This window comes from Meleagris gallopavo, chromosome 12 (assembly GCF_905368555.1).
Source record: "Meleagris gallopavo chromosome 12, MGAL_WU_HG_1.1, whole genome shotgun sequence".
NCBI classification, from domain to species: Eukaryota; Metazoa; Chordata; class Aves; order Galliformes; family Phasianidae; genus Meleagris; species Meleagris gallopavo.
Genome location: NC_139415.1, coordinates 19,594,727 through 19,608,590, shown reverse-complemented (window position 1 = coordinate 19,608,590; position 13,864 = coordinate 19,594,727). Strand labels below are relative to the sequence as shown.

Genomic DNA, 13,864 nt, shown 5'->3' with positions numbered 1-13,864 from the left:
GAGAACACTGGTGCACATCATTACTGTGAGCGCTGGCTAAAGGGGCAACCTGCAAATACACGCCGTCTGCATTGGAAGGGGCGGCTGAGAAAAAGCAGGGTGGCTTACTCTGTGAGCACTGCTGGAACACTTACATCCAGGAGCCCCCCATAGCGGAAGATGCTGAGCAGAGAGTGCACGTGGCTCTCACTGGTGAAGTAGAGCCGTGTCCGAACGTGGCGGCCCGGTGACAACACTCCTCTCGAGTACCTGAACGAAAATCAGCCCCGTGTTATTCACAGCCTGCCAGTGGATTGACACCTACCACACAGCAGTATTTCCGCTTACTCAATAGAAGAAGAAAATCATACTGGGAATTGTTAAAGAGCAACAGGAACAGAACAAGCAGAGTGAGCATTAGGCACAGAAGATTTTTGCCATCCTAATGGAGGCATGTGGTGGGGCTGATGTGGGTGCATCACACCAGCATTTGCTCCTTGCAGAGACAGGGATGAAGGCAGCACCTCCAGCTGCAACGACTGCTTTGGCATCTTGCCTCACTTTCAACAGTTTCAATGTGCCTTTGGATTTATCTTCCTGTTCTAGGAACATCAACGTGCTTCCTTCTTGGTGTGCCCCTTGGTGCCTCCTTCTAAACCACTACACTCTTCTGGTATGGATCCCACGCACTGCCCCAGAGCCTGCCCTCCCCAGCATACATCACAGTCCTTACAGGGGATGTAGTTTGTTGACAGACTCATCTTCATGGGTTCTCTGTAGGTCCAACTGGATTTTTTTAATCAGAGGAAGACAAAAGCCAATAGCAATCTCCAGTTTCTCCTCCTTATTAATTCCATATTCCTGCAGGAAAACAAACATAACCCAATAGATATTTTTGAGCCATATTCTCAGAAGAAAGGAGACTGCACTTCCACAGTCCAGTCCACAAGCACCACTACAATTAAGGAAAGGCAGAAAGGGAAATGCCACTCAGCACCTTTTTCATCTTTTCCACTTATTTAGGGAGGTAACAGAGGACAGAGGAGCCTCCGAGAATCCCAATCTGCCTAGACATGGCTGTCAGTACACTTCCGACAGCTGAGAGGGACCAACACCATCAGCCAACCTTCTCTTGTGGCAAACGCACACGCAGACCTGGCATAAGGATTAGCCCAACAACTGCTGTTTGCAAAGATAAAACTGGAAGAGCTGAGCTGTAAATGGCTGAACAGCTTCTTATCAGAAACAGTGTGGAGAGTGGAGAGGTTCAGAAGCCCATTTCTGCCTGACATGAGTGCAAGAGCAATCGGGCCCATCCCTGACAAACGAAACATTTATGCCTGGGATGGAACAAAATAAAAAGATCTATTGCATTTGTCCCTTTCTTCCACTCACATTTCCATAAGCAAAACCTTTGCGAGAAGCAAACCAACTCTACAAATTCATAGAATCATAGAATCACAAGGTTGGAAACGACCTATAAGATCATCTAGTCCAACCGTCTTCTCATTACCACTGCTAGCACAATTGAACAAGTCCCAGTTTGACAGGGATGTCAAATCCACCAGACAAAGGCTTCACTTTAATACAGAAAACGTCCCCATGTTCGCACATGGAAAATAGGATGTTACAGCACACACACACACTCATCCCAAATCTGTGCTAAATGCATTGTGATGAACATGCAAAAGCTGTTGCCTCATCTGCTCATCATTCTGATGCTGTGAGAACCCTCATCCAGGAAGAAAGTGCTGCCACATCGTAAGTTGTAGATGGTTTTGGCCTTATACAAACAGTAAGAGACCTGAGAAATACCCGTGATACTCTGCCTTGAGAGCTAATGTGGGAGACACAAGAAAAGAGAGACAGTGGAAAGGTTAGAAAGATACACAGTCCTTCACACACGCAGGACAGGCTCTACCTGTGGTATGATCACATCTGCCAGGGCTTTGGAGAGTCGGAAGAGCTCGGCTGTGCCTTCCAGCTTCAGAGCACAGTTGTGCTGCACATCATACTTGATGCAGTCGTAAATATCAGGGATCTTGCTGATGTCATAACGCCCGTTTTTCATGCGAAAATCTCTCTCCAGCTTACTCCAGCGTTGCAGCATCAGTTCTAAAGTCTCACTGTGGTAGAGCTGCAGGTCTGAACACCGAGAGCACAAAACCACATTCACATTCTGACTGCTTCCACGCAGATCTCAGGTGGAAGCTATGACTGACTTCTTCCAGCACAGAAGGGCCCCGATTATTATGCCACCGACAGGAATCTTGCCCTGGAAAAGCCACTGGACCTTTTTGAGCTGCATCTTAAACTGCAGCAGTAAACTATTTCTGAAATATGTAAGAAAAGTAAAACCATCTGCCTTTAGGCTTGTTTGTCATAGCCCGTGTGGATGCCCCCCCGGTGCCTTTATAACACCTCTGTGCTGTTATAAAAAGGAAAGCTCTCAGAACCCACCAAATGATGACTGAAAAATCTTGCCTACTGCCTTTATCTCCTCTCTAGGAAATGCCTGAAAAAGTCAGACAAATCCCTCAAGGCCATAGTGCTGCTGATTACATTCTCTCTGAACATAAGATACATTATAGCTCTCTTCAACAGCAGCTGAAAGCAGAATAGGAGCCTTTCCATCAATCATACACATGGAACTCCACTCTAGAATTTCTTTGCTATAGTCATATACGTAAACCACGGTGATGTTTGGCAGCTGTGAAGACAGAAGAAGAAATGGATCTGCTGCAGACCCTTTCCAGCTGTGACACTCACCCGCAGATTTTGGGTCTTCCAATCGTTTTCGTATCTGGGAGGTGAGGTTCTCAATCAGGGTGAACACCTGGTTACAGATCTCCACAGGGTTCTGGATGAAGGTCATGGAGTTGAGCAGAGAAGCACTACCTGTAGGTGCTAGCTGAGAGAAGATACCAGCAGAGGTTATTTAATACCTTTACAGACTGGGAACACAGCATGTCTGCCTTTTTCAGCTGCCCTGCTTTATGATTAAGTGCAAAAGTTGTATTCCCAGCTGAGTGCAATAAGCTGGCCTCATCATAGGGATAGTTTGGTATGATCTTAAAACTGCCTCAGGACCAAACTCAGAGACAGCAAACATCTGCTTGTAATCAACCAGACTTCCCTCTACCAACAACACCCAAAAATGTCTAGGGACTTGTTGGAGAAGCGCTTTTATTCGTCCCTTTGCCGCATGTAGCTCATATTATCTGCTTTGCGGTTATCAGACACTGACAGGACAGCAAAATGGTTTGTAGCCAAAAGGTCTGTTCACACTCACACACAGAGTACGGATCTAAAATCTGGCAAAGGTGAACTGCTTGTCCACAGCAAATGGGATTGCAAGCCATGAGAACTAGCACCCTAATCAGGTAACCCCAAATGCCAGCCTATCACATATTTATACTCATATTTACAAAACAGATTTGCCAAAAACATTTTCTTTGAGCACTCTCGTGACAATCAGATGCACTGGGACCTCTTATAGGGAGAGAAAGGTCCCATGATAATGATTTGAACAGGACAGTGGCGAACTGTGGGGCATTTTCACTTGGAGAAGGGTAGGCATTATTACTCCCCAGATCCTTCCTTTTCCCCTCCTGGGTTCTGCTTACATCATGCAGTTTTGACTACAGCTGTTCTGAAACTAACAAAACTACTGCTCACACACCAGCAGACTTTGTATCTTAAACCACAGGGAGCTCCAAGGCCATGAAGATGCTTTACCTTTTCATAATCCTCTTCACAGAACTCAGCATCCTTCTGCATGATTTCATGCAGTCGTGCTTTCACTCTGTGTTGACAGCTGCTTAGAGAATCACTGTCACTGTCCAGGAGACCGTTCATATTGGCACTTTTCACCATCTGCACCAGGATGGGGGTCAGCTCTCCTTCCAGGGCCAGCAGACCCTAAAAAAACACAGGACAAGATTTCAGCTGTGCAAAACAAGCAGCAAACATTTCTGGTAGCTTCATGGCCAGCCTTCAGGCAGCCTGAATGAAACCTCACCTGCCCTTGAAGAGCATTTTTACAGCCATAGCACGTATAATCACCAGTGATTCTGTTATGCTCATAGAGCTATTCTGTCTAAATGGCAGCTCTGCCTGAGGCAGCCCCAGAACTGTCCAGGCAATCATTGAGCAGCTAACACAGTTTGCTGGGAAAAGTTGATACAGCTCTGAAGAACAGCTCAGGTGACCACAGGGTCTCCCTTGGCTCAAGCTTTAACTGCAGATGAGCCCCTCTCCTTCCCAACCTCCACCCTAAGCTGCCCCAAAGACATTTCATTCCTCTCGCAAATCAGGCAGTCAGAGAATAACCCCTCTGGCTGGGCAGTCATCCCAGAAACTAATTTTGTAGGCAATTAATATCCAGCAATGTGCTCCGACATTAAATACCAGCAATGCTCTGTAAGCAACTCCCTCTCCAGTCACAGTCTAACACTGGGCAGCATATCAGAGGCCACAAGCACGTGCTGCTACAGTGCATTTCCAGTGCTGCCCCATACGCTGGCTGTCAGCACAGTGCACCACTGCCCTTCCAACAGACGGGAAATTCCGAGGACAGATCCTTCCTCGTCACCAGAGGTTTTCATTTAAAACTGGCAGATTCCAAAGACTAATGTAGCAGAGCTAGCGGATGCACAAGAGAGGAAGAACCTTTGCAAAAGCCGCTGCTGTCATCTGAACTCGTCCCTCATCTGAGGCGTAGATCTTGAGATCATGGCGGTATGTGCTGTGCAGTCTGAGCAGGCCGCATCCAGGGAAACCAGCATAGTCACCTGGGACAGAAACAGGCTCAGGACAGTACTCTGACACCTCAAAAACTGTCAGCCAAGCATACTGCAGAATACCGCTACTTCAAACAACAAACTTGCTTGCAGTAACAAAAGTACGTAGAGAATCACTAGCTAGCATTTAGACTACTCCAAAATAGTCAGTTCTAGCCATCACATGAAGCCTGAAAAGCTATTTCAGGTTAACTTGGCAAAGCCCATTTTGAGGAATAGGTGAGAATTTACCAGTAAAGATCTGATGCTGCCCAAATTCTGTAGCAATCCCCTTCCAGCAGTCCATAATTGCCTGCTAGCTTGAATACCTCTGTGCAGAATGAGGCAGCACAAAAGAACTGCCTCTTTTTATTTGTTCTTTGTACAAAAGCAGTTCTGCTGCCATCAGAACCACAGCCAGAGCTATTCAGCTGTGAGGCACCTGGCTTCCAAACGTAACTTACACACCTACAATCACCTTCTGGCATGAAAAAAAAAAGTTTATTTGTGATGGCTGAGTCAATCAAAGAAGAGATACCAGTAATAGGATAAAGCAACTCCTGCAGTTCTGAGTCTGACCCTCTAAAAACACTACAGTGGTGAGTCATTTGATACTGGATGGATCTCATGATGAGTTTGCACAGTATTCAGTCACACTGTGTGAGAACATGTGGACACTGCTCCCAGTTCTGAGCTCACAGTTCAGAGAAACACACTGCTAGACAAGGAGAGACATCAGACAGAAGTCAGCTGCATATTTGGACAAAGAGGCCGTGCACCAAGTGCTACGCAGGCATCTGAGCATCCCTCACACCGGTGATCACTTGGGCTAAGCAGCCTGGTACAGCCACAGGACAGGACCTGCCATGCACGTAAGAAGCTTACCTTGGCCACCAGGGTACATGCAGCGAAAGGCTCGCCCCAGCTCTTCTGCCTGGACTCTTCCTGCTGGTGTCAGCTCTCCACCCCACTTCAGCACCAGGAGAAGAGATGGGGAAGGCTCTCTGCGAGCTTCTAGGAGACAAAGAGAAACTCCCTACATCAGATCTCAAAGCTGAGCTTGCAGTGGGAGATGCGGAGAGGAAGAAGAGGTTGCCATCAGAGCTCTGTGAAGCATTAGCAGCACAAGCTTGACCCAGAGTCCCCCAGGAACCATGCTAGCAAGCACCAAAGTAAGAAACACAACTTTCTGAAGGTGTAGAGGCTGACATTCATGAACATGGAAAAGCAACCCCTGTGGCACCATCTGGAGAATACTGGTACGTTACATTATTTATCAATCCAGCTCTTCTTATGTTGCTAGCAAATATAAGACACGAGTTGTTAATCATGCTTGCATCTCCTGAGGTCTTTATAGGTAAGACAGCTGCACGCACTCTTAAACACCAGGCTTTAAGGTCAAGGCAGCAACTTCAGGATTCTTTACCTTCATCTTCACTTGCAGCTTTTGGATGTCCATGAGGCAGATATGTCAACTGCACCTTACGGTTAATGCCAGAAAAATGTCCATACCTGTCATAGTGAGAAGGGGAAAAAGTGAAAATAAGTCAGCTGCACTCTCCCTGTGCCCAGAAATCCCTAGGCAGCACACAGCAAAAATGCACTGACTTTCAGAGGCTTTAGTAAGGGTTTGCTAATTTCTATCTATCTGACTTCTTTAGCAAATGAATTATTGGGATCACAGACAAAGAATCCAGCACCCACTGTGAATGTAAACACACCTCTACTGGGCGGAAAGGCAGGGGAAGGAATCATGGTAAAAATTCATTCTCTATGCTCCACCAGCACGGCTTAAACACACGCAGTGCCCAACTGCACCACCGCCAGCTACAGCTCGGAGTGGAAACCTCGTGCTTCTGAGACGCAGCCACCACCACACTGCCTGCTATCTCAACTACACAAAAGCTGGGGACACAAACTTCTTTTCTTTTCTAATTTTTGCCAAGGTGTCTCTTGTTTAATTTTTGACTTCTTTTTTTTAAAATTGCACTTGTTCAAAATGTATCAAAACGCTTCATATTAATGTCTCAAATTGTTTAGCTGAACACCAGACACACTGGGAACAAGAATCAACACCAGTTCTGATGCCAAGGGGAAAATTTTAACAGGATGGCACCTCTTAGGTACAGCTGTAACAGGGGATGGATATTCCAAGCGCTGGAGAACTGCTGCCCAAAACATCAGCAGTCCAGTTTGCTTCTACATCCCATGCTGAACCACAGCTCTGAGACAAATTCACAGTGCCCCGGTATATGAATCCTTACATCTCCAAAACACTCTTCAGCTGTTCCAGTTTGGATTTCCGCTCCTCGATCTCGCAGTCACTGTGGGTTCCCAGTTCCACCACAAGCTGCCGTGCGATGTCCAGCACTTCCTGTTGGGGAGCAGACACTGCCTCAAACACCCAGCAGTTTTGCCCCAGACTCACCATCATATCTTGCAAGGCCTCCCCAGACAGCCCCACCCACACCCGCACTCCTTACAGACACGTCCTTTCCTAAGGGGCACAGCTCAGGCAGAACAAACTTTCACAAGCAGTTTGCTCCATCCTCATCCTGCACTCCAGCCCCAGGCAGAACCAAGCAGGTTGCCTCACACTGCCCGGCTCCCCATCCTGCAGCCATCCCTCACTGGAGGCAGCCACAGCAGATGGCCAAGTCGCACAGGTCCTCCCAGCTAGACAGTCTTCCCATCAGCCAGGAGCAGTTCCCATCACACTTTCACCCTGCTGATGCATTGTGGGTGAGGAGTGAGAAAACAAGTGTTTCTGCAGAAGACTGCTACCCTTCCGAGGTCTTACATGCTCCCAAAAGAGTGCCTCACACTGCGAACCAAATTACCTTTATCTCCCACACAGTCACCCCAGAGAGGACTCCCCTCACCTGTAGCTGCTCTGGCTTCTTCAGCTTCAACTTCCCTGTCTTGTAGCCATCATATTTCTCAAATAATTCAAAGAACCTGAACAGACAACAAAGAACCCTGATCCAGCAGCTGCTGTTTCAGCACTACAACTTTCAACCCTACGTACGCATTCACACTTTATTCTTCTGGGAGAACCAGCAGTCCCAGTGGCTCCTCGCCATGCCTCAGGAATTATGACAAAAATGAGTGTTTCCAGGCTCAGTTAAGAAAAGAAGGCAGCTGCTAACTTCCCATTTAGTGGGGCACTTTGCTTTGCAGGCCCTCGCAGAACTTGGCTCTTCCAGTGTTCACACAGAAGGTGATTGGATTCTTAGGAGATGCCCTCAGCTGAGCAGAAGGCATCTGCTAGAATAGGAAAATGCACTGCCTTCCATGCACTCAGCCCTTCTACTCTGCTTCTTGATTCGGCAAATGGCCCCTCCTCACTTTCCAGCAATGCAGCACCTCCTTGCCTTGGCTCTTACCGGGGATGCTTAACTTCCATCTTCATCTTCTGCTTTGGGGTACGATCTCCATGCCGGATGACTGCAATAACGCAGCGAAGCTCCATCCTAGGGAAACAGAAGATACACTGCACAAACGTGACTGCACACACCAGAACTGTCACCAGGGAGCTGTTTCCTGTTGTTCTTTCAGTCCCAACATAGCAGCTGAAGAGCCAGTGCTGCTGGGTGACATCTGTCTCTTGGACAGTTTTTGCCTTGGGCATTTGAGAAGAAGGCAGGTACTCACATGGTGCCAGAAGTCGTGGGGACGATAGGAATATCTTCTGCCTCTGTTGGGATGGACCAGGGAATATGAAACTGAGGAGCCAATTCCCGCATGATTATGTTTCTGGAAGAAGGCAGAATGTAAAACTCACAAGAAATTCCATTCCGTTGGTTACCACCTCTTGCTTGGTGGTTCTGCTGAAAGATTCGAGAACCACAGACAGAGCTTCTCCTCTTCTTCGTGCAGACGCATCTAGCACACCACAGGCTAGTTAGGGCACTGCCCAAAGAACTCAGATTTCCCCCCCCATCACTGCACTACGCACTGCACTCCACTCATACAGCAGCTGAGCTTAGTAACCAACGCTGAACGTATCCTGTAAGGTACATCTGTGTGTATTCGTACACGGCTGATGGCAGCGCAGGCCCTGAGGCTCCAGGTGTAACGAACCCCTCCTCCCAGGGCCAACTTTCCTGAAGAAAAGTCCCGGGCTGAACCACCCTCAGACTTCTCTCTCAGGATCATCAGGACTCTGCACTCTTCGTACTCCGCCGTGGGCTCCTTCCCCCACAGCACAACCTGAATTTTACATACCCGAGGATTTTGGCACAGTCGTCGTAATACTTCATAGAGTTCTTCACAAAGCTGAAGCCGTTCACATCACAAACAAAAGAGTGGCCATTTGCCCGCAGGAGGTCAAACCCACACACAGTTTGCTGCACAAGGAAACACAGAACACGGGTTCAAGAGCACCCTGCGGTTCAGCAGGCAGGCTGAGACGCACAGCCAGGCGAGGCTGACGCAGAGCCAGCCCACAGACCCGGGCACACGGACCTTAAAGGCGACGCAGACTTTGCGAGCGACCAGCTTCTCCATGGCAGTAAGCATGACAGGATAACGGATTTCCTTCCCTTCGCTGTCCCGTTCCACCTTCCCATCTAACGCGGGGGATTTGCGAGCCTCTGCATGGGCGTAGTCGGGCCCCACGGTGTACACCTGGGAGGAGATCTGGTCACCCCTGACATACCCACCCAGACCGACTGCGCCTTCCGGAAGACGCCGCTGCTGAGGACACGTGGAAAAGAGCAGACGGCCTCGACACCCATCCCCCGCTCTGGGATCCAAGCTGCACAGCAGCACCTCGCGGCTCACACCGATTCTTCAGAGCCAACCCGGTGGGACCGTCAGCCCTCAGCCATCCCAGGCCGCAGGCAGGAGCACTCCAGGCTTCGCCTTACCTTTACATCAGTGCCATCCGTAGGCATGAACTCCTCATAAATGTACGAGCCCGTCTTCCTCACGCTGCTCTCTGGGGAGTACACGCTGCTCCGGCTGCCGATCTGAAGGCACAGAACAAGCACCTCAGGAAGACAGTGGGGCTGCTTTTCTTAGATGGAAGAACAAGAAGTGAAAACTTCATCCTAAATGCAGAAAACTGAACGAACGTCTCTGAGAACACTCAGCTATCACAGCATACTCATTTACGGAGGAAAGACAGACTCCAAAAGACAGACAGGAGGTATGTTTGGGCTTTAAGGAGGAGAAGGGCTATTACAGACCGTTGGGTTGACACCAATTGCTACTGGGATATAGTGCAAAAAATAGCAGATAAAGACCTAAAAAGTAAGGTGCACAGACAGTAAAAAAGTGATAATACACATTGCTGGTTCACTGTCAGACCTATTTTACATCTTTCTCGGGTGGTATGACAGATCTTATGGCCAGAAGATCACGCTTTGTATACAGTCTCAAATGGTATACGTGTGTACCAGCTAAGGAAACAATCATTTCAAGATTGCTAATGGCAGATGCATAACTGATTGGAAAAAAGATGCAACACAGCTATTAACTGTGTGCTGCCAGAGTGCTGCAAGTGCGCAAGGCAGATTCCCAGTGGAATCTAGAAATAAATAGTGCATTTATTACGTTTGCAAGTTGCAGCATGCTGAAAAGGGCAATGGATAGCAAACAGGAAGAGATTAAAAAAAATAACCGCAGTAAACTGAGAAGATGATTCAGAAAAAAAGCAGTCTGCAGTTCAACAAGGGCCACAGCTCTCCGTGACTGCCCCACAGGACACACAGCAGACAGGAGGTGACGAAGGTGAAGTCGGCACCATCACCAGAACATGTTCTGCAATTCCCAGCTAGATGGGGCTCAACTACAAGTCCTGAGAAGGTATAGATTTCCCCAAAACAAAACTTTCCTTTCCTCTCACCTGCCCCAGCACTCCCTCCTGAAGCCACACACTTCTCTCAGTCCCACACATTTAATGGTCCCAATACTGAAAGGGGGGAATCCCCTCACCTTCCGAAAGAGCCGCTGGCTGCCCCCACCTGCTGAGGTTGGGTAGTAAATGTACACATTATGGTCCTCAGCACTGACGGGCTTCTCTACGAACGGCTTTGGGAAAACAGCTCCGTTTACTTCCACGTGGTCCTCTCCTTCCACCAAGTTGCACTCTGAAGACAAAGCAGAGCAGTTGCACAGCAGGACGAGGGGTAGCAGCCCCAGCAAAGAGCTGGAGCCCTCGGTCCTGGCTTGTGAGCTGGTTCTGCTGCTTGTACCTCTGTTCTCAAAAGCCACCAGGCTTGTAAATCAGTCCTGCATGAGCTGAATATCAGTGCCTGCTCTCTGCAGGATATCTTAAACTGTACAGTCTGTAAAAGCTGCTTTCAGCAGAGTCTGGACACTTACCTTCTGGTCTATCAGGGTCTCGATTGAGCACAGCATAGCGGGGCAGGTCTATTCCCTCTTCTTGAAGGATCCGATACACTTCACGCCTGAGAAGGACAGGAACAGTTAGAATGTATAGAAAAATTTGGAGAGGGGAAAACTGCAGTTCTTTAACAAGGGTTACACTTCAGGATGCCTGTCAGCACCTGCAGGAGCTCTGCTCACAACACAGAGACGTGGTGGGAGCTCTGGTGTCCAGCATTAGCCCACAGGTGCAGCCAATGAGCCTGGCTGTACGAGTGCAGTACGTCTGCAAGCTGGCTGTACCACCAGCTGGCTGCAAAGCGCCTTGAGAGCTTCACCAACATACCTTCCTTAGGGTCTGGCCTGGCCTTTCTGCTCCCAGTTTCTGCCCCCGAATCCCATCCCACCACTTGGCTCTCCCACTGAGAGGGCGGTCCCTATGTCTCAATGACAACCTCATTCTGGGAGACCACTTCCACCTCTGACTTCATTCGGCCACTCCTTACAGCACGTCTGAATCAGAAGACAAAACATGCCAGCTGTTAATGTGCTTACACCTGATCTGCTCCCTTCCATGTCATGGGGAAACAATCCCTAAAATCCTTTGCTAAAATAATTTCCATCTCATTTGCTGGTGGTCCGGAGGAGGCAGATTGCACAATAAGCTGAGAAGAGAAATCAGACTAAGAAGGGGCTCTGTTGGATCACAGACACCCACCTGTCCTGGATATAATATTGCATATCAAGGTCATTAATCAAGAACGGCTTGCACAGCTTGGCATAGGCAACTGCTTTATCCAGCGGGAATCCTGAAATGCAGGAAAAGGAAGGAAAGAATGAACGGAAGCTCCCTTGTCCAGACCTTAGGTAGGACGAGGCCTACTGCAGACTTTTACCTTTGGAGTGGAAGGAGATGAGGCAGTCACAAGGAGGCCAATTCTCCACCGGTTCGTTCAGAATAATGTCCTCCCCCATAATCACCACTGTGATGTACTCAAACTTGCACAGACGCTCCAGAATCTGCGTCATGGGCTTTGATTTGGACTTTTTGGTCATGGCACAGATTCCAACGACAATCTGCCGTTCGGGCGGCTAAAAGAAGACACAGAGCAGGTTAGCACAGGTCAGCTGCTTTACTGAATTAAAACTGCAAGAGAGTGGAAGTGCAGCAGTACAGAACAAACACGGGATTCTCTTCCAACCCTATGTGCTCACAGCTCTTGCTAGACTCAGATCATGCACACTGCCACTTCCCAACAGATTGCTCTGGTGGATGTCACGAAGGAGCAGCCAAACACCACTGCTTCTTTGCCAGGCACTATTATGCCTCCTCTGGGTACTAATGCTAAGGTCAGAAATAAATATCTGGGACTCGAACATGCAGCAGGGCTGGAAGAAGCCCGCATCATGTTCTTTGGCACAGAGCTCACCCAGACAGCTGACAGACCTGAGAGGACTTAGAGAAGAGCTGCAAATGCTTTATAGCAAAAGATGCTGGACGCTTCCCAGATGGGTGCAGCAGAGGACTGTGCAGAACCCTACAGCGTCCACATGGGGGAAGAGGAGCTGCTCTTAACCAGAGGAGGAGATGTCTCTTCAATGCACCCAAGGCAGCACACTGCTTCTCTGGGATGGACAGGTGATTTTCTCAGGAATGAAGTGAGGGCCATTCCACCCCACTCTAAAGTAATCTGCTCAGCCCACTCCAAACCAAGTCCCCTCCCCCCCCCCCCACCAACCCGAAACAACAAGTCCCGGATGAATCATGGGAATGAGAGGTTAGAGTTCCTCTGCCTCACAGCCGTGCCCTTGCCCAAAGGTCGTGCAGTGACACGTCCCAGCTAGACACCAGTTCCTCCATACTGTCTTCAGAAAAATCTACTTCCTCAGCTCTAAGGAGGAGGTCAGCATATGCTGCTGCCAACATTTTCTAACTGTGCTGCAGGATATACCCGTGTGAGCCCCCAGAGGCTGCACAGAGACAGGATAATGGCTGATTAACGTTCTGCAAGGTCCGTACATCCCACCCTGGGAACAAGCTTCAGCCCCTTCATTCAGCCCACCGAAAGGAAGGATGAAGGAAGCACCTCCAAACAGAGGCTCCTTACAGAGGCCATTGAGGGGACTGAACGGGTGGGCTGAACAGAAGCCAAAAGCAGTCAGGAGCTGGAAAAGGTTCTCCTTTCTGCAGCCTGTTCTTGGAGGCTACAGAAAAAAGCAAATGCTTCCTCTGCAGAAATCTCTTTGCCCTGCTCATAGTTCCCACAGTTTTCCTCAAAAAAATCCCTGGTGAAGTAGAAGGGTTTACAGCAATGCTGGGGTTAAGCTGCTAGGAGAAGGAAATCTGCTGCTGTAGCTGGAAGAGACCTGCAAGCCAATAGGCTGGGATTTACCGCAGTCAGAGGCACCAGGTCTGGCAGCACAACAGTACGTCAGAAATGGCACTGCCCCTCCGTATGGCTCTGCCACACTGCCCAGGGCCACGGCCCTGCAGCCCTCACAGCCTCAGAAGTTGTGCATGCACAGCCCCGGATGCTGGGAGCTCCTTACCGACTCCTCCTCTTCATCATCTTCAAAGAAGTCCGTTTCATCCATCTTCGTGTTTGATCCCAGGAAGTCTGTCTCATCATCCCGGGAACCGACCACAAACCGGGGAGTGGGGTTCTCTCCCTCACTGGAGGTCGTCAGGGACGACATGGCAGCGCCGGTGGCCGACCATCCCGCTCTGGAACCACAGTGCACAAACAGTGGTGAAGAAGGGCTGGGCCAGG

The 13,864-nt window shown here is 49.0% G+C and overlaps 1 protein-coding gene across 13 annotated transcripts in view; it reads right to left on the bottom strand.

Moving 5' to 3' along the window:
• PPIP5K1 (diphosphoinositol pentakisphosphate kinase 1) overlaps positions 1–13,864 on the bottom strand; it is a 41,427-nt gene that overhangs the window by 23,451 nt on the left and 4,112 nt on the right. For 10 of the 13 annotated variants that reach the window (XM_085234097.1, XM_085234103.1, XM_085234106.1 and 7 more), the window contains 20 exons: positions 13,644–13,818; positions 11,990–12,185; positions 11,812–11,902; positions 11,091–11,176; positions 10,701–10,855; positions 9,632–9,733; positions 9,228–9,389; positions 8,988–9,109; positions 8,415–8,516; positions 8,147–8,233; positions 7,643–7,718; positions 7,025–7,134; positions 6,187–6,272; positions 5,646–5,774; positions 4,651–4,772; positions 3,718–3,900; positions 2,749–2,890; positions 1,901–2,124; positions 713–840; positions 135–249 (listed from right to left, as the gene is read on the bottom strand). In XM_085234097.1, coding sequence (XP_085090223.1) covers positions 135–249; positions 713–840; positions 1,901–2,124; positions 2,749–2,890; positions 3,718–3,900; positions 4,651–4,772; positions 5,646–5,774; positions 6,187–6,272; positions 7,025–7,134; positions 7,643–7,718; positions 8,147–8,233; positions 8,415–8,516; positions 8,988–9,109; positions 9,228–9,389; positions 9,632–9,733; positions 10,701–10,855; positions 11,091–11,176; positions 11,812–11,902; positions 11,990–12,185; positions 13,644–13,790 — 2,565 coding nt within the window. In that variant the 5' untranslated portion in view covers positions 13,791–13,818. The remainder of the gene's footprint in view (positions 1–134; positions 250–712; positions 841–1,900; positions 2,125–2,748; positions 2,891–3,717; positions 3,901–4,650; positions 4,773–5,645; positions 5,775–6,186; positions 6,273–7,024; positions 7,135–7,642; positions 7,719–8,146; positions 8,234–8,414; positions 8,517–8,987; positions 9,110–9,227; positions 9,390–9,631; positions 9,734–10,700; positions 10,856–11,090; positions 11,177–11,811; positions 11,903–11,989; positions 12,186–13,643; positions 13,819–13,864) is intronic. The other 3 variants (XM_085234102.1, XM_085234110.1, XM_085234109.1) reach the window with 2 other exon arrangements.